The sequence below is a fragment of the Pomacea canaliculata genome, linkage group LG2 (assembly GCF_003073045.1).
Source record: "Pomacea canaliculata isolate SZHN2017 linkage group LG2, ASM307304v1, whole genome shotgun sequence".
In the NCBI taxonomy this organism is placed as follows: Eukaryota; Metazoa; Mollusca; class Gastropoda; order Architaenioglossa; family Ampullariidae; genus Pomacea; species Pomacea canaliculata.
The window spans coordinates 27,830,527-27,851,502 of NC_037591.1; the positions used below are offsets into that span (position 1 = coordinate 27,830,527).

Below are 20,976 nucleotides of genomic sequence, written 5' to 3' on the forward strand. Positions count from 1 at the left end.
GCAATAAAGATGGCCAACAGTTTGTTAGTAATCTAAATCATCGTCATCATCGTCGTTGTCTTGTTATTATTTTTTTATAGGAAAGTACAACAAAAAAACATAAGTTTGCAAATCAAAACAAAGTAGTAAACAACAGTAGTATTCTAGATTGTAATACCTGGGCAGAGGTCCCAGTTAAATTAATTTGTCAAATTAGACACTGAAACTTGATTAGAATGATACAGATAAAGACGCCTCAGTGATGAATTCTACAGAATTTTGAATAAAATAGAACCCAGAAAAACAACGTGTTAAGCTGTAATATCTATTAACTAATAAGCATTTTGAGACAGTCTCGTTGATTGTAAACTACTTGAAATGATTATGGGATGGCTAATACCCACCATAAGACGACTTTTTCGAATAGAATGACGTGTCCTGCTTCAGAATGTTTATATGAATGCATCATTTAGTTTGTCAAAGTAGGAAATTCCAAAACAGAAATAGAGCCAGGAAATAGAGGAGCGAGTGAGATTAAAGCGTCCTACTCCTCTTTCACTACTTTGATGATCTTCTCTCCTCCTGAAAAGCCTTCTTTTAACGGGGCCGCTGGGTTTGGGGGAAAAAGTGGAAATTCCCAAGGCCCCCGATTAGGGAAAATAAGCCGGAGACAGCGGGGTTGATGTCAAACGCCTCCAGGAAGCTCACCGTCTTTCTGTTACTTCTTTTTCTTTTTTTCTTGAGTCATTCTACAAAAATACTCTTTTTCGAATGTAACCTTCACTCTCTTTTTTATCTCAGTTTTGTTCTGGAAGAAATCCATGGACTATATTAGTTGAATAGCGAGGCTTCATTCACAAAATAACAATCTACATACAATTTATGAAGTATAACTTTTGGATCTTCCCAGAGAAATGCTTCATCCTCACAGTGAATTTTCTGCATGGACAAAGAAACAATGAACTTCATTCTCGAAACAGCTCTATGCTCTTAACGAAAAAGATAAGAAAGAAAGAAGGAAAGGAAGAAACAAAGAAGAAAGATGCCCTACTTAGAAAGAACGTGTTGTTCGCCTTATCTGCGACCTCAAGCTGCCACAATCTTATCAACTATCAGGTTTAGTTAGCTTTACTGGGAGAGCTGTCAAGGACGAGGAGAACACGCCAGTCTTGTTATCAGCCGCTTGCATGAAGAGATGCTGAGCATGGGTGGTGAAAAACAATTCTCTTTGTAGACATATATGAGGGACTGTGTTTGGGGGTGTGCCTGTGGGTGTGTGTGTGCATGAGAGAGAGAGAGAGAGTGTGGGAGAGTGGAATGGTTGAAAGCGACTTTTGTAATACAGTCACCAAATATGATTAATTATTTAAATATTAAGTTCCTTCGTTCATTCATTGCTTCCTTAACTGGTACTGCCTGACCGCAATGGTCATTGGTGTGTTTTGACAATCCCTAGAGCACCTGACACGACTCAGGTATTTCCTGAGGGGCAATAAGTAAGTCTTGCATAGAAAGGTCAGTGGAGTTCAATGTAGTCCTTGTCCACCTCTCCAAGTAACAGTGGGGAACCGTTACACATGCCTGAGCTGACAGCTTCATGTCTTTTTACTGTTGCCATGTGCACTCGTGCTCCGTATGTATTTGTTTTACATTCCATTCATGAGTTATGAAAATTTTTCCATCCGCTTAATTTTGAAAGTTTATGTATTTTTTAATCAGACGAAATCGCAGAAAAAATAAGTTGTAGGAACTAAATAATACAAAACAAAATACAGAGTTTTTCTGCTGTCAGATAATCGTTGGAGCTCACAATTGTGCGCTGACCGTTCTTAAAACTTTAAAAAGAAAACGATAAAATCTATTTTTAGGGAAAAAATCTACTGAACCTATTGTCGTAAACTCTGAACACACATTGTTAGTTCCCACATGAACAAAATACTATTATACAGCTCTTTGTCATGAAACACTACTTAATACAGTTCAAATTCACTACTCAAAGCAATCTTCTCGGGGTCCATTTTTGTGAAGGCGGTGCCCACCTCCTATCTCTCTCTAACTCCTTTACTTCCAGTTTTTTTTTCTGTACACGAGACTCAAAACACACGAACAACAGTGCAAAGAGCATGAATGTCTTATCAGGGCATTCATCAAAAGAATTCGGTCGACAAAAGTTTAAGAAAGTTTATTTATAGCGCTCTTCGGACTCAAATACTAAATGGTTAATACCAGGAATATTTATGCATCTTCTAAAGAGGAATGCTAGTTTTGTATAAACCCTGACATCAGCCGGTCCTTGAATTCTTCAAGAAAGCACTGTTCATCTCCCACTCCCTGTTGTAGCCATACAACTCCAGACCCACTTCTCATTGAACTCACTATTGTGTTCTCACTATGTACACGTAGCATCTTGTATTCCTGCCTCTTTAGTATTGGACTAGTTTCTACCAGTGTTGAAGGAGTTTTAAAGCTATTATGATATGTAAGGGGAATCTACCCGTCTCGTTATAGGCCATCTTGTATTTGTATGAATTTTTCACAGATACTGTATTGTTTCCATAAAACCATTTTTCTTTTACTGATAAGTGGCCACCCATTCTGAAGACCATGACTTTAGTTTTATCTAGATTTACTGTTAAGCGAAGTTTCTGTGTGCAAGTTACTTGGTTGGTTTTGTAAGCCTATTAAAGTACTGGAGAACAACAGTATGTCGTCTGCAAACAGTAAAAAAAAAAATTCTATTGTATTCTGAACCGTTTGTCTACCGTATTTACCTTTAAGAGACACTCCAATCGCTACTTCATTAATAAAAAAATAGGAGAACAGTTCGGGACTTAGAATACATCCTTGTGGCCACTCAAAGAGACCGGAGCACTCAGCCCTTTCACGTACATAGCTTAAAACTGATTTACATATCGCCTGGATTGCTGGGTTCATCTTGCCATTCACTCTGGTTTTTTTTTTTCTTAAAACATACAAAAGTTTATTCCTGTCGACAGAGTCAAAAAGAATGACTAAATGAACGAAAACAATGATCGTTCAAACAAATGAACACATGAGAGACAAATGAATGAACAAATCCATAAAGGTAGGTAGGTGTGCAGGTAGGTAGTTAGGTATCATTAAAAGTACTGCATTATTATTATTATTATTATTATTATTATTATTATTATTATTATTATTATTATTATTATTATTATTATTATTATTATTATTATTATTATTATTATTAAACCAACGGGATAGTTTCAGTATTGCAGGATAGATAATTGCTATGGCCTTGAGTTACAGATTGATTAAACAGTTCTATTTTAGTGCATATTTTTTACTCTTGAACTATAGTTCTGTTCTAAATGTAAGGCACTGTATGCCACTCAGATTACAATTGAATTGTTTCGTTTTTATCAGTGATTTCTTGAGAGTGCCCGAAGGTTATAAAATATATGTTCTCTCCTATCGTTCAAGCATTGTTTGGCACAGTCTGTCTTGGGATATGTAAGTAACTGCACATACAATAATAATTACCATGGTTTCTGAAAAAGAATACCAGTAATAATTTTCATTAATTCGTCAATACCACAGATATTAATAATTTTGTATTTTGTTAAGTGAATGAGTTTGTTTTGGTTTAGCAGTTATCATGCTTTACTAGGTGGCACCGATTATTTTATGTTGTTTTGATGTTGAAATAAGTTCGCTGACTGTGTGTCTGAAATGTCTGTAAACATTAAGAACGTTTTTGAAAGAAATATGGCGCAGGGAAGCACAAATAACCTACAGAGTATTACATTGTTTAAAGCAAACAGCTACTGCAAGTAGTTCTAGTGTGTGGCATTAATACTTTCTAAAGGATCGGTTGGTTTGTACTCAGGCTTGTGTCGCTTGCAAGTTTAAGAGTTTGGGGTTACTCTTTGGAATTACTCTTTGAAAAAAGTGAACACTCAGTCAATAAATTTAATATATACATAGTCTAATAAGAAAGCTTTGAAATTTTGGGGTATATCTGAATAAAACTCATTGTCCTTCCTCTTATCGTTGAATCAGTCGCTGATTCGGATGATGCACGATAATGTTTAAGATTCCATGATAATAGACAAAGTGACTTACAGTTTTGGAGAGTTTCGGAAATCCGATAATAGAGATGATCATATTAGACCACAGCTTCAAGAAAAAAAGCTTGCATATAAATAAATACTTAAGTAATTTCGTCATTCATGTTAAGTGGAATAATCGACTATATGACATGTCAGTAGGGTGGAAGGTACCAGACCCTTCTGTTTTTATCCATTTTTCGGAACAGTTGGTGAGGACAAGTAGTCCTATCTATTGTAACTGTTTTTATGATAAATGGACGATTTATTTGAAAGGAAGTTCTTTCTTCTATGGATCTGTTATTCACTGAATATTCTGTTTCAGAAAATGATGCTTTCCCTGTTGCTGACAACTCTGATTTTGACAGCAAGGGTCAAACTTGGTGAGTTAAGTAGCAACAGACTTATAGTGAAGAAAAGTTTTGTTGATTAAGGTCACCTGTTCTGAATAATTATGTCTAAATAATATCAAGACCATTATTTCCAACAGCAAAAATACCAACATACGTGCATAAGCAAAAATAGATAAAACATTTTTGTACTCGCTTAGGGGTCTGTCACATGGACTGGTTTAGGACCTACCCCAGGCGCCGTAGTCATGAAGTGAGGGTAAGTCGTTGCCCTGGGACAACACGGAGACCTCAGGGACAAGCGTCATGCTACCGAAGTTATAAAACAGTTACCAGACCCTACAGATTTTGTTACCCCTGGAGTTATAATTCAGTGGCAAGTGTGTACTTCGGTTAAAAAATATGAAGTGTCCGCGAGGTCTGGACACCCATCTATCCAACAATATGCTTATCCTTGAGTTTCTATTTTTCCGCAACGACTTACTCTCGATTTATAACTACGGTCCCAGAAGGAAACGACAAACGATATGAAATAAACAAACAGTTTTGACATAGGTGATCAACTTTGCGACGACTTTAGACCCTTCGGTACACAGCTAGTAAAACAGAGAGACCCAGATACAAACACGATCTGTTTTTGTGCCTTGCAGCTGCCAGTGCCGATGATGGTACAATGCACGGTACATTCACCGTGAGGAACGACTGGGGTCACAGGTTTGAGGCCGAACTTGTGTTTAAGACGACCGAACTCGTCGAAGGCTTTGTCTGCACTCTGACCTTCAACATTCCCATTAAGGCCATGGATGTAGGTCACTGTTTGGTTTCAGTGTTTTGTTTTCTTTCCACAGCCCAAGCTTATTCATTTATGATCCAACTTGTTATGGTCTTTCTTTATTCTATGAATTTTATCCTCCACTCACTTTCTGTGGAACGCTGACTCCTGTGCTCATTGCTATAGCTGCAGAATGCTGACTCCTACTCTCATTCGGATGACTTGAAGACATGGACCATCATCAACAAACCAGATCACATGTTCGTAGAAGCTGGGCAAAACCTTGTCGTACACTTCTTCGCCGACTCCACCTCCACTAGCAGTCAGTCCCTCCATCCGACTGCGACCGGAGTATGTCAGAACAAGGGCAAGGACTATAACTGGTCGGTGCCAACTCTTCCTAACAGTAAGTAGCAAAGACCTCTTGCTGTTCCTCATTGCTGCCTAGAATGTCTGAAAGCGATTTATTTAGGGACATTATACCTTTGGATTTTCGTTTGCTTACTTTTTAAACTTTATTTCTCTTCCAGTTTTTTTTTTTGTTTTTTTTTTTTTTTTTTGTCTTTTTCTAATTTTTAGAATACTGCTATTATTACGTCCCATTTACCATTTATTTTAAAAAAAAAACCCTAAAAAAGAACCAAAGAAAAATCAAAAAATGCGAATCTTCTATTGTGTAACAGCAACTAAAAGAACCTATTTGACTTACTTGTTCTATAGTTTGTAGGATGTAACAAAGAATCATTGAATTGTGAGCTCAAATAACAGGAGTTTAAAACATTTAATCTAGTGTAGAGACCTAGGGTTCCCTTAAAATACAACCACAATTATTTTCTTCTCGCAGAAGCAAACTCGAAATACAACTACGATGATGTGCTGTACAAGTCCATCTTGTTCTACGAGGCGCAGCGGTCCGGCAAACTTCCCGCAAACAATCGCATCCCGTATCGCGGGGACTCCGCCCTCAATGACAAGGGCGCCAAGGGCGAGGACCTGACGGGAGGATGGTATGATGGTGAGTGTTGATGTCATCTTAGTCTTCTCTTGGGAAGTCAGATCACGTGGTGAATATCGTAGCCTAACGAATCGACAGAGAGTGACAGCAATGTTGTCTTTTATTTGTTGGGTTTTTTTTTAAACAATAAGCACCACGCATGTTGAAAAGTATTGTTTTGAATAACACAGGGGAAATAATAACTCTAATAGCTTCTCTTCTCAACGCCATGATTATCTTTCTTAGCCGGAGACCACGTCAAGTTCAACTTCCCAATGGCTTTCTCAACCACTATGTTGGCTTGGGGTCTGCTCCTGTACAAGGACGCCTACCAGGCAGCTGGACAGCTGGACCACATGTACGACAGCATCAAGTGGCCGCTCGACTACCTGCTTAAGTGTCACACGGGTCCCAATGAACTATACGTGCAGGTCATAATAAATTCTTTCTTTCTTTCCTTCATTCTCATTACTTGTCCATTCACTGGTTGGCTGCTGCAAATGCTCATCATCTGTAAAAGACTGTAGTGGATTGTACTCCAAAGGCTTACATGTATTCAGGTGGGCAACGCTGACGCTGACCATAGCTACTGGGGTCCCCCAGAGAAGATGACCATGGCCAGACCGGCTTTCAAGATCGATGCCAGCCATCCTGGCTCGGACGTTGCCATGGAAACGGCGGCTGCGTTTGCGGCTGGCTCTCTTGCCTTTGCTGATAAAAGTGAGGCCAACTGTCTGCTTTTCTCTCTATTCTGCTGCTACTCCGGTGCACAAGAATATTTCGTATCTCCCAGCACTATGCAGCCTGTTAAGGCCATAGACAAACTGTACTGCGTTTTCTTCACTAATTGTCATGTTTACCGATTTGTTTTCCTTGGCAGACAGCGGCTACTCCAGCACGCTGCTGAGCCATGCCAAACAGCTGTGGGAGTTCGCTCACAGTCATCAGGGCAAGTACAGCGACAGTGTGTCAGCAGCCGCTGGCTTCTACAAGTAAGCAGCTTCTTTCTTCACCTTTGCTGTCTGTTCTTAACATCGACTTATTTGCTTTCAGTTCTTTGACCTACACCCTTGTGCAAATTACTCAAAACAAACCAGGAAAAACAAAATAAAAGTCAGTTTGTAAGAATAATATTAATGCACTCACATCAGTACATGATATGAAATGTTCGATTCTTCAGCAGCAAAATTGATGCGATTTGGCATTGAATTCACCAATTTTGAGCAGTCATAGATTTTAGGGTCCTTGTACAATGGTTTTATTAAGGCCTGAATTAGCATGCCCATGAGCCAAAGAAAGTTAACTCACCAATCTTTTACAGGCTTTTAACTACTGTTACTGGTCAACATACAAAAGTTTTAATTTTTTTGTATCGCTATGTCGCACACCACACAAGACTGCTTTGTAGAAAGCTTCACTAATACTACAACTAAACAGTGGTTTGTGTCGCACAGGTCCTACAATCTTACAGACGAAATGTGCTGGGGGTCCCTTTGGTTGTATAAGGCCACCAAAGATGCAAAGTACCTGACAGAAGCCAGGAAGTGGTTTGACCCTGCACCCGCTTGGGGAATGTCTTGGGACGAGAAGATTGCCGGCAACCAGGTACAACTTTTTTTCTAATGTAATTCTTTATCATGGAACTGTTGTTTCTAAGGACTTGTTGCAGGTCGAGATATGCGTTCAAATCTGCTCTGCATTTTGTGTGTTTCTCTTGCTGTTGCTGTAATATCGCCATCTTTGGGTGTAATATAAATTTCACTGTTATTTATGCCGAGTTATTAACTTACAAACGTGAATAATGAGACGTTTCCTAAGCTGCTTGTTGCTGAAAGAGCCCGGATGTTGTTGTATCAGGTGCTGATGTACCAGCTGACCAATGAGGCAGCGGCCCTGGAAGCGGTGAAGGGAACCTACAAATACTGGTTTCCAGGGGGTGAGGTGCCATACTCCCCCAAGGGCCTACCATTCCGGCTTCAGTGGGGATCACTGCGTTACGCTTGTGAGTTACATAATTCCTCAATGCCTTCATCGATCACTCCTTCCTTTTTAAATTGTATGAAACGGAAAGTTTTTTACTGTTCTTGGTCTTTTCGTCACATGTGTACTACAGTAGAATGTTTTAACTTCTAGTCAATCACTTTAATACTATTGATAAACTGTTAGGACTGACGGAGAGTTGACAATGACGACGACGATGATGATGATCATGATCATGATCATTATCCTCATCGGGGAAGATTCATATTATCTTATATCTGCCTTTCTTGACAGCCAACATGGCGGCGATGGCATTAATAGCTGCTGATAGCAACTCTGCCCTTGAGGAGTATCGCCACTGGGCCATGTGTGTCATCCACTACGCTCTTGGTGATACAGGATTCAGCTACCTCATCGGCTTTGGAAACCATGGTTGGCCGCACAGTCCTCATCACCGGTCTAGGTAACTCTCGACGACTTGTTTAACACTCTTCTCATCCTCCCACATTCAGGCGTGAAAAGGTTGTGCCGTCTTGGTGAAAAAAAAATCGTGAAGAAATTTAAAAGCATTTAGACTTAGCTTAGTTGTCGTGAAAAGGTACTTTCATAGGTCGATACTGTCGTCTGTTGAAATAAACCTGTCTGATTCCCGTGTGTAGCTCCTGCCCGAACCTGCCTGCACCTTGCGGTCCCTTTGTGATGAGCAGTAATCATCCTAACGTCCACACGCTGTACGGCGCCTTGGTGGGCGGTCCAGACCAGAACGACGCCTACACCGATTCCCGCTCCAACTACGTCAACAACGAGGTGGCCTGCGACTACAACGCCGGCTTCCAGACCGCTGTGGCAGGTGAGCTTAGGGTCATAGTTCACTGCTGAGTGACCAGCAGGCAGTTAAACCCACACACATAAATAAACAAAAACAAACAAATTCTTCTTAGTAGAGAACTAGCATCTGATTTGTGTCAAATCCATCTGCTCTACCGTTCTCATTCAAGCGTGCAATGTTATTTGATGAGGACACGTACGAGCATTTCTTTATGATGCCAATGCATGCGCTGTATTTAAAGCCAAGAAATAATCGAATAAAATCTTTTTTCTCCTTTTAGCTCTTCGGTCGCTGCTAATCAGGCACAAACACCCTGAGCAGACAGGGAGTGCAACCTGCCCGTATCGTCGCTAATGCCCCTCTCCCTTCACATCACCAGTGACTTCGTAGAACAGCGACAATGACAATGACAATGACAAGACAATGACAAGTCTTTATTAACGACACAGGAGGCAGAAGTTGTCTCAGGGGATCTCTGCCCATTGCCTTGCCTGTCTATTAAAACTGCAGGCCAAACTTCACCACCAGCTGTCCTGTGTATTTATTGTCGGCTGAATGTTTGGCCCTCCTCGAAATAAAAACTTTCTTAATGACTGAAGCATTTTTGTTCTTTAAAATTGTGATGTGCATTTTAACAGTACTTTTAACTGTCTCTTGTGAGCTGTGACTGCAGATAGAAAAAAAATGGAAGCAACAGACTATACCAAACTATACCATTACAAAATAGAGATGTACTTTAGTGAAAATGTGAACCTTTCCACTGTATAAAAGTCATTGCAAGCAGTTTTAGAGTAGAAAGCACACAACATACAAATTAAAATGTACTTCGAGCTTTTATTAAACCGAAAATTGATATTCCAAGTCGGGAATTAAAAACATATCATTACTAGATTCATCTTTGAAAAGACTTCAAAAATATAACCCAGATCCTTCCCTATGAAATTATTTTAATAAATTAATAAAAGTGCAATAGGGCATCGTAGACAACAATAAGGTATATTTCTTTCTTTCTCCCTCATCCTCGAAACTAGAATCTAAGATTTTGTAATCTTTAAATTCTCTTTACTAAATAAAACCCCAAACAAACGCGAACATGAAATAATTGTCCACAACACCAAGTATGGGATTATCCTTTTCCCATCAAAGAAACATCATTGCTGTAGTTCTGTTCTCTCTGCGGGACTTCAGCAGACAAACATAAGTTCAAAATGTGTGGCAGACCTATTATCTGACATTCTTATCAGTTCAACCTTCAACAGAATACCAGCGGCCTTAAGTACAGTTTCAAGTGCTGCAAGATCATCATTGGAAAAATGTGATGAGTTTCTTGCAAACTTCAGTTAAGCATTTCTGTATGCTGACTTTTTTCGTAACATTATAATCATTTTTTTTTCAAAGTCAGATTTGTTTGTTGGTGTTTTAGTCTTTCCTGTATATATGTCCATATAACCGTTGTGACACAGATAATTATAACGAAAATTTATTATTACTGATTCAGCTGGAAATTTTATTTGTTAAATGATAGATCATTGACACGGTCCAAATTACAGGACGATAAAACATCTCATTTGTGGTGCGCATTTCTTATGAACATTTTCCACTAGACCCACATTTCTATTCTGAAACAATGAAATTTTAATCAACACTGATGACCTTTAAATTGTTTCTTTATCATTGTGTCTTGGGTGTGTCTCAAGGTTCCTATAATGGGATGCATTCCCGCCCTTCTTCACATTATCTGTCAACATTTCACGCACGCGGAACGTGTAGATGATGAAAATGGAGCTGCGTTAGCGATAATCCTTATCAGAGATCACGAAAAATATGGCCCGTCGGCCAAAAGGCGAAGTGTACTTGTTTCCATATTTTTAAAATATATGCCCGCGCATAGTTTAGAATTTTGAGACCAGCCCAAGAAAAAGAAACTTTGCCCACCTCTGCCTTAGAGGGCTGGGGAAGGACAAGGGAAAGGGGAGGAGGTCCCAAAAGAGCCATGAGAAAGGTGTGGCTTATAACGCCTCACTCCCTATTAACCTTTGCACTTTGAAGGTCATGAGTTGGGGGTATTTATGTTTTCACTTATGTCCCCTGTGGGGACACTCTTCGGAATTCCACTTGAGGCTCAGCTTCCCAGTGGCACTCTCCATCACTGTGTTAGTCTGGGGCTTGAGGCAGCCAGATAGCTGGACTACCAAGTGTTACACGGGGCCCAATGAACAAGACTTGCAGGTAAGCAAATTTTTCCGTTTGAATTTTTTTTATATAGTTATTATTTATCCCCTGATTGTGTCAAATACTACTTTCATCATGTGTAGAAGACTTTAGTGCACTGCACCCTAAGGGTTTGCTTGTCGTACTCAGGTGGACAACACTGATGCTGACCAGTTACCGGGATCCCCCGGGGAAGTTGACCATGGCCTGACCGGTCTTCAAGATCAATGCCAGCCATCCTAGCTTGGATGTCGCCATGGAAACGGGGCGCTGCTTTTACAGCTGGCTCTTTTGTTTTCCTTGAAAAGAGTCAGGCCTGTTTGCGTGCATGCCTGTCTCTGTCTTCGTACGCCAAATATTTTCAGTCATACAAAAAGTTTTCTTTCTTTCTTGATCTCTTTCACATTTTAGTTTCCTGCTTTCTCTCGTTTCTATGCTACACATGCAAGCTCGCTTGTCCATAAAAATGATTGTGCTTCATTAGTCTATATATACCATTGACGGGCATTGTACTAAAATATATCATTCAGCAATATATTTATATTATCCAGCATAATGCACCCAACTATAAGCAGTTTGTATCGTACTGTACGTCTCTAGTCTTCTACTAAACACAAGATTATAGACAGATGTAAAGCCATTCAAATGCACTGCTGGACCATGCAAAACAGATGAAGGAGTTGGTCCACAGGCAAGCACAGTGACAGTGGTTGCAACAAGTTTCTACTTCTCTCTTAGACTGCTTAAAGTCTGTTCTGTCTCGTAAGATTAGTTCCAGTGAAGCCCCTTGGCCTACGCGATCGTTGGGGAGGGCGAGGAGACATTAAAGTCGAGGCAGCTGACAAGGCTCTTTATCATGGTCTGCTGTCTGCTTCTGGCCTGAGGTGTCTATGTGGATTCACTCTTTCATGTTTCTTCCGACCACCTTTTGAGTTGCCTGCACCTTTTTCTGCCTTACCCTAGCGTGTCTTGCAGCAAAGTCTTGGCAAGACATTTGTGGCGAGTCACATCGTTAAACCTCTTTATTGTGGCAAAGATGGAGTGAGTTCTGGTGTCCGGCTGGGAATCTCGTACCATAGACGTTCTTACGCTAGGTCCATAATTCGGAATCTCCGGAAGCAGTTTCTTTCATGGACATCAATCTTCTTCTCCAGCACTGCTTCCAGGGTATAACTTTTGATAAACATGCAAACATGCTCATTATCCTGTAGAGTTTTGATTTTACCAGGAAGGTCCCTGCTGTTCCCTCAAGCTAATCCTTCTTCATGAGTCTTGTCGTTTTTTCGGTTGTCTGAACAAACCTGATCCTGAGCAGGTAGACAAGCTAGTCGGGAACAAACGTCTGAAGCAAACAGGGGGCGCAACCTGCCCATATCGTCGTTATCTGAGTTCCTTCCCTTGACTGTGACGCCCCGAGTACAGCACCTTTGAAAGAACCGTTTTTTTCAAAATGTGGTGGTGATGGTGGTTGGGAGAGGATGGGTGGGTGAGTAGTAAAGTCTTGTGCGTGCACCTGGTGTATCACGACTGTCCGGTCGGAAGCCGCAAACCGCACTGCGTGATCTACTGTTTATTTGTTGTAGGTTGTATATTTTGCCTTCGTCTTTCTCCAAAATAAAGCATTTGTAATTTTTGAAAAAGTATTCTTTTGACAACAATTATATGCAGTGCTAATAACCGTGGAAAGGTTTGGTTGAAGACAGAAGAAAGGTTGTTACTCATGAATTTCCAGATTTTTGTTTGCAGTTGGAAGCAAAGGTCGTAATCAGGCCGTCTCACTGAACCCTCACACCTCTCTCTCTCTCTTTTGTATTTACTCTTTCTTTCAACACCTTATTTTCCCGATTGTTCTATGATTTTTCTGTATGCTAGCAGGCGGACACACACACACGCGCACACACTCACCCTAAAGGATACAATTTTCATCCCACACATGATATATGATATTAGCAGCTATACCACTTAAATAAAAGCCATACAGATTAACTGGTCAGTTGAGAAAAGTGAGTGTGAAATTTTTTTTCATAATTTTATTTTGTTACTCGCAGAGCATTGTTTGATATTAATCTATCGGATTATTCTTCCTTGTAGAGTAGTGGAATTATTTGTGTCCAAACAAACACAACAGACAATGTAAAGATCTGTTGCTGTGTTTTCTTGCAGTCGTTTGTGTTTAGTGTAGTTTTGCTAATATGTTAATGGTAGGGGCAGGTAGCACTTCCTGTCTGTTCTGGATGTTCACCCTTGATGTACAATGACCGTAGTGCTAGAATAAAAAAAATAATACTTGTTAGTGGGACTGGTTTTACGGAGTGATTTTAAAAGAAAGAAACGAATAACAGCACACACACACACATACAAACGAAAGAACGAACAAAAGAAAGATCGAGTAAGTGAATAATCTCCCCAACACAAATGACATTACAAAATCGGGACTATTTTCAAGTCAGGAGAGATAAAGTAACTATGGAGTCTAAAACAGAAAAAAAAATGTTCTAGCAATCGACGGTGTTATGGATTCTTGTGAGTGAAGTGGCAGCAGCTGCCAAGAATTTTCTCTATTAACAAGTCACCAGCACTTGAAGTAGTGCCAGAGGTCACGCCTATCACGACAACTCAGACCCGCGTGACAGCTTGATGAGTGCCATTCGACTAGAGCTGCTACCCCGAGTAGTGATCCGGCACGTTTCAATCACGTAGTACGGGATGAGCAGGAGGAATGAAGACTGTATTATTTCTGGTTCTCGTTCTCCTGCTCAATATCTGAGCTCGAGGGCAGTCGAGTGAAATGATCTCGAGGAAACTCAAACAAAGCGAGTGTACAACTCTAGAAATCCATTTCTCACCTGCAACAGCGGTCTGGAAGCCGGCGTTGTAGTCGCAGGCCACCTCGTTGTTGACGTAGTTGGAGCGCAAGTCGGTGTAGGCGTCGTTCTGATCCGGCCCGCCCACCAAGGCACCATACAGGGTGTGCACGTTGGGGTGAGTACTGCTCATCACAAATGGGCCGCATGGTGCAGGCTGGTTAGGGCACGAACTGCACAACGAAATATACAAGAATTTAAGGGTCACCGTGTCAGTTTTCACAAAAAAGATAGTCGTGAGATGGGGTGATATCTGTCAAAGAAAAATGGTATGTAGTGCGACAGTTGAGGGTCGTTGTGCTCTTTCGCTTATTACTCTTGATCTTCCTTGTTATTGTTGCTGCTCTTCTCCTCCTCCAGATCCTTCAGTTCTCCATCATTCATTTCTTTCTCTCATACGTCCTCTCTCTCACACACACACACACCTACCTAGAACGGTGATGAGGGCTGTGTGCCCATCCCTGATCACCAAAGCCGATGAGGTAACTGAAACCTGTATCCCCGAGAGCGTAGTGGATAATGCACATCGCCCAGTGTCGATATTCATCGGGCATGATATCACTGTCTGCAGAGATCAGAGCCACCATCGCCATGTTGGCTGCGAAAAAAAAAAAAAAACAAACCAAAAACGAAATAAGGGCGAAAGTCTGTCACTTTCCTTGAATAGCTTTCTGATGAGATAGGATATCTAAGTAAAATAGAAAGGTTAAAGGGGATAAAAAAGATATTTATAAAACAAACTAGGAAAAACCACTCTATAGCAAGAAATAATGAGCAGTGAAGCATCAGAGCTAAAAAAAGACAAACATTAAAAGTATAAATATTTGTTTTCCCGTATACTTCAATGATGCCCATTTGATGGGTATTGCATTGTAGTATCTCTCGGATACGCCGCTGGTTTTGTCAAATTATAATCGCTTTATTTCTAACACTTCAGATTTCTGTCCAGTCAACAAAGAATCGAGCGTAGCAAACCTTTATTTATTTTTTCTACATGATATATATATATATATATAAAAGTAGGTCCACTTTGTTTCATTTGTACACGACAAATATAATAGCACATATAATTGTTGTTTTACTCTCAAGTATGACCAACGTTCGTTGTCGTAAACGTTGTGGATGGTTTACGTGTTCTTATTTAAATTCGACCAGTTTTGTACTTACAGGCGTAACGCAGCGACCCCCACTGCAGCCTGAAGGGCAGGCCCTTGGGAGAGTAGGGCACCTTGCCGCCAGGGAACCAGTAAGTATAGGTCGCCTTGACAGAGTTCAAAGCATCCTCTTTCAGAGCTTTCAAAGTCGCGTTCCCAGTGGAGTTGGCCACCTCGCTCAGAGCCTGGTACAACAGGATCTGAAAACAACAGGGTAATCATTGCATAATTAACAGCCATGTCTAGCAGGAGTTGAAAAGAACAGGTATACTCATCGTGTAACTGTGTCTAGTCCAGTAGTATCTGAAAATAGCAGTTGTAGCCGGTGTTTCACCAAAAGACTGGTCATCGTCCATTCATCATCATCCATCCTTCCATCATCTATCCATTATTTGTCTAAAAGTCTAGAAAAAAATGGACGAAAGCAAGAACGAACGAGACCTATGAAGGCGTTTAAGCCAAATGCTTACCTGATTACCCGCTATTTTCTCGTCCCAGGACATGCCCCATGCAGGTGCAGGGTCAAACCACTTAATGGCTTCGTCTAAATACTTGGACTCGTGTGTTGCCTTGTGTAGCCAGAGGGAGCCCCAACCCATTTCGTCCGAAAGGTTGAAGGATCTGTGCGAAGAAGAACTCAGTGCAAGTACGCGCACAAACTTTGTGGTTGGTTCAGAATTGAATACAGGTACTCTCGACAAGGTACCCAAGTTAGTTATGTTACGAAAAGGTGTACTGATATCTAACTCTTATGACCACACTTACTTGTAGTAACCATCAGCAGCAGAGACACTGTCGCTGTATAAACCTGGGTAACTTTTGGCAAACTCCCAAATCTGTTTGGCATGTTCCAGCAGTTTAGCCGAGTAGTCAGGGATCTAGTCAAGAAAAACAGCACAATGTCCGGTAAAGCGCAGACCGGTTAAAAGAAGAGTACAGTAATAATATTTTCGTAAATTTCGTGTTGCTGCTGTATCAGAATCTCATAACTGCTCTCACCCTTCTCGGCAAACGCAAGAGAGCCAGCTGCCATAGCAGCCGCCGTTTCCATAGCGACGTCCGAGCCAGGATGGCTGGCATCAATCTTAAAGGCTGGTCTAGCCATGGTCATCAGTTCTGGGGGCCCCCAATAGCTGTGGTCAGCCCCAGCGTTTCCCACCTGCAATCGACACCCGAACATCATTAGTCGAGCATCTCAAATCACTTAGTCCGAGTCTACTACACTCCTCAGCATGAAAATTTAACACAAACATTTCAGGATATTCCTTTTTCCAAAGTCAACCGGAAAATTAAGATGAAATCATTGACCTTGCACTCTGACCTGCACGTATAGTTCATTGGGGCCCGTGTGACACTTAAGCAGGTAGTCGAGCGGCCACTTGATGCTGTCATACATGTAGTCCAGCTGTCCAGCTGCCTGGTAGGCGTCCTTGTACAGGAGCAGACCCCAGGTCAACACAGTAGTGGAGAAGGCCATTGGAAAGTTGAACTTGACGTGGTCACCAGCTGAATAGGTCAAGTGCATTAATAAATATAATAATAATAATAATAATAATAATAATAATACGATTGATTCATATAGCAAATACTCTCAGCACTTGATACAAGGAAACATGGAGAACATACCAAAAACAGAAAGAGAAACAACAGTACTAATGACTAATAAATAAAATACAAATATAGAAAACCCAAAGAGGAATTGGTAACTAGAACTAAGAGTTTTGTGAATCTGCATAGAAAAACGAGTAGGAAACTAGCCAGATAGTATCACTTGCCCCAGGCTATTTTCAAGCTCACAACCTTTAAGGTAAGTACAACGTAGCTGCACATTTGAAAAGGAAAGATTCTTCTTTTGCAGTCTGCGCAAAGGGCAAAACTACCTCACGATTAGTAATCTGATGTTACAATTGAAGTGAGAGCTAGTTACGGACACGGGGTATGAGAGCAGGGTGACCACTCACCGTCATACCACCCTCCTGTTAGGTCCTCGCCATTGGCCCCCTTGTCGTTGAGAGCGGAGTCCCCCCTGTATGGAATCCGTTATCTGCCGGAAGTTTGCCGGATCGTTGCGTCTCGTAAAACAAAATGGACTTGTAGAGGACGTCATCGTAATTGTATTTAGAGCCCGCTTCTGCAAGGGGGAGGAAATGGAAGCACATAGTATTGCTCACGATCTGAAATAGTATTCGTATGTGCCTCCATGTGTCTTTTTTATATTGAGCCCAGGGTTCTCACTGTTGCTAGGCATAAAGGTGACTGTTGTAGTCCCACTAACTTAAAGGATAGTCTAGTTGTAGTCCCACTAACTTACTGCTAGGCATAGAGGATAATCCAGTTGTAGTCACTGTAACTTACTGTTGGGCAGAGACGGGATCGTCCAGTTGTAGTCCCTCCCCTTATTCTGACACACGCCCGTGACAGAAGGGTATCGGCGTTGTGGCCGCTGCCGACGTTGGCAAAGAAGTGAAGGCCGAAGTCTTCTCCAGCTTCAACGAACATGTGGTCTTGCTTGTTGATGACGGTCCACGTCAACATGTCGTCGGAGTGAGAGTAGACGTCGGCGATCCATAACTACGACAACACGAAAACACAGGAAAATGAGTCACTAGGCAGTACAGTCGCACTGCATGACTGGGCATAGCGCTTCTCCGTATAAGCTTTAAGCGTCTGATGGTCCGTTTGTCCTGTGCCAATTATGGAAACTTTCATGCACGAAAGTAGCAACATTCATAAATGAGATGTTCGCCAGATAACACTTTTCGTCAATCAAGAAAGAAAGAAAATAAGAAAATCGAAAGAAAGAATAAATAAAGAAAAGGAAAAAAAAAGAAAGAAAAATAAAATAATGTTAATTTACTAAAACCGATGAAGTAGAAAAATAAGGATGGAAGATTAGCAAGCAAACAGTGCAGTATCAGGCGTATCCTCATCAGGATGCTGCTATCTCCCATCACCATCTACACAACAACAGCAGCCATCACTCACGTCGAGGGCGCTGACGGGCATGTTGAAATTGAGGGTGCACACGAAACCCTCGACAAGCTCGGCGGCGTGGAACATTAGCTCGCCCTCAAACCTGTTTCCCCAGTTGATCTTCAGGCTAAAGGTCCCCTTCATCACACCGTCGCCACTGATCTCAACAGGAGCGGCTGAAGCAAAGATCAAGCAATATTTCAATATAAAGATGAAATACATTCAACTTCAAACGGCTTTCAATGGTTATGTATGCTGCCTGCCTGCTTTTCAGTTCCTTGCTGTTTTTCGATTTGTGTCATCTACAAAGCTGTTTTAAAGCCTTGTTCCGCTCACTCCTCAGTTCTTCATCCATACCCTTAATTCATGTCTTGACTTTGTTATGTGTTATCTGTTTGCTTATGTTTATGCTTCTTGTACGGACTCTCGGTTCGTATGCGAATGTAACCATGGGTTTGTAAAAGATTGTTTGTTTCAATAAATTTTACTTGCGAATGTATGAGAAGTTAAAGGTATGGTGTATGGTGTTTTGCAGTTTACAAAATGTTTGTTACCAGTAACTGCGGGGCGCGCCGTGGTTGTCTGCCGTTGAAGTGCACCAGTTATGTCTCCATGGGCGCCTGTAATTCGTGGGGCGAGGGTGCTTCCCACCCCACAGACTGGAGTTCCGCAGTCGTCGTCATTCATCCCCTGCACGCCATCAACAGACGTTAATAACTAACCCGTTTTTCTTTTTCGTATTTTTTGCTCGCCCTCGTCCGCGCCTGCATTTGTGCACGAAGTTAGTCTGGCACACGCACACATAATCGTGCATTTTAACACACAATCAGCATTATCATGTTCTAAATTCCCCCAGGGGGTTAGAAATTTTTGCCTCTTGATATGTAGATGATAAGAGCTCACCTCAATGTACACGCACAGGGAAGGACTGATGTCTCCTGTTGTCCCTCCTTGGATGTTAAGGGTCAGCTTTTGACCTGTGTGTTCTGCAGCGTTCCAGTCTCTGTTGGTCAGAACGAATTCACAAGAGCTGATCTTCTCTACCTCGGCCTCGCCTGTCTGTAATGAGGAATCTCACACTTGTCAGCTTCATGATGTACAAATAGGTATATGTGAGACAGTTTGAATAACGTGTTTCTGTCTACTTCCAAGCTCCAGAAATCAGATGTCTCTTTGCTGGGTATACAAATAACTTATTTATAATATATAGCACAAACAAACAAACAAAAACCAAATTAGATTTCAGGCGGAAGAAGGGAAATTAGAGTTTCTCCTTCCATACTTTGCTCTGTGATACTCACCATGATTGTGTTGACATCGTGGTCAAAGACAAGGTGGAGGCGCCAAGACGTCAGCTCCTGTGTTATGGGAACGGCTATGAAGACATTGAAACCACTCTGCCAGTGATTTTGAATCGTTATGTTGGTTGCTGTCACGGCTGACACAATGGCCAGGTAAACGAATATGACAGTAGCAGCCATTGTGTCCTGAAAAGTAATGAACAACAAAACAAGAATTCTCCCACCATAAAATGTCCTATTAGCTATTTATTTAATTCCCCTTTTCGTTGATGGTTTTGTTTTGCTAGAGTAGGTGAGTACATCATCAGACAGACGAACATTAAAACAAACTAAGAGAACAGTAGACAAGGATAGACATATGTAGATTCGGACAAACAAGTTGACGGACCGAGAGACAAGCAGAAGGAAGAGTGGAAAACAAGAAACAGACCCAGACAGCAAGAAAAAAAAAAAAGAAAAGAAAGAGAAAACATTCAGATGGTTAGTCCCGCAGGTACAGATGGCGTCCTAGACATAGCATTTAAAACGGCTTAATTTGATGTCAAATATCTCTGAAAACATTTGAAAGGTCGGCTGAGTATAAGCAAAAGAAACATTTGATGATTGTACGAACTTTACCCACCTGTGTCAGGGCTCCTCTCGCAGTCCTGTACCGTGCCCCGTCACTTGTGTACAGATGTCAACGCGAAACTCTTAGTTTGCATCAATTTGCAAACCCAGGATACCAATCGTCGTTGATCTTTCAGTTTATTCGACTAGTCAGACAACAAACACAATTGTGTCGTGTCACACAGAGAGAGAAGACGAGTCAGATAGTCCGCCGCCGTTCTAAGTTCGATAAGGTCATCTGTAGATAATGTAGAAAGGTGTGGCAGCGGGGCCCATTGTTCTCGGATCATGCGGGGGTAATTATAGAACTAGTTGTAACATATTTGAAGGAAAACAGGCTACAGATCGCTGCACCACCTCTCCATCGCTAGAATTAGCTCGGGGTGTAGCCTATGCCGTGGGTACAGTAATTATAGAATATTATACGATGAGTGAGCGTGGATTATTGTGTCTGTGTTGAGGAGTAAGTCGGGACGAAAAACATTTAAAATAATTTCGAAAATTGAGAAAGTATGTAAAAAAAATGTATCCCCATAATAACACAAATTTTTCTCTGCAACATTTTGTCCCCGTAAGATTTGTTCGTCACTATATGTATTCATATTTGGGGAATTATTATTTTAAAATAAACCTAACCCGATTATAAAAAAGTGACTCTCGTGTTGCCCTTTAATGGACTGTTGGTAAAATAGCTTATAATTGTCGAAGAAGAATGTGCAATTCTGTTGCTGGTTGTTGATGTTCTACGCAAACTAAATCGTTAGTAATAACTGAGTTGCGTTCCGTCCTCTGGATAAATCAAGTTGTGGCTTAGAAAAACATAAAGAAAAAAAACCAGCGCGACAGAAAAATTACGAAAATAAATTTAATAA

General features: G+C 41.1%; 1 protein-coding gene and 1 pseudogene across 2 annotated transcripts; one reads left to right on the forward strand and one right to left on the reverse strand.

Moving 5' to 3' along the window:
• Positions 1-1,561: 1,561 nt before the first annotated feature.
• LOC112557999 (endoglucanase E-4-like) lies at positions 1,562-9,590 on the forward strand. Of its 2 annotated transcripts, none has more exons than XM_025228174.1 (13): positions 1,562-1,612; positions 4,393-4,450; positions 5,068-5,222; positions 5,376-5,595; positions 6,034-6,204; positions 6,430-6,614; positions 6,744-6,903; positions 7,064-7,175; positions 7,638-7,788; positions 8,041-8,185; positions 8,458-8,626; positions 8,823-9,013; positions 9,273-9,590. In XM_025228174.1, exons 1-13 carry the CDS (start codon positions 1,577-1,579, stop codon positions 9,344-9,346), a joined length of 1,827 nt encoding a protein of 608 aa, XP_025083959.1. In that variant the 5' UTR covers positions 1,562-1,576; the 3' UTR covers positions 9,347-9,590. The 2 variants fall into 2 exon arrangements, with proteins under 2 accessions (XP_025083959.1, XP_025083960.1); XM_025228175.1 differs by lacking the exon at positions 1,562-1,612 and adding an exon at positions 3,375-3,471.
• Positions 9,591-13,218: 3,628 nt separating this feature from the next.
• LOC112555600 lies at positions 13,219-19,675 on the reverse strand (annotated as a pseudogene).
• Positions 19,676-20,976: the final 1,301 nt, after the last annotated feature.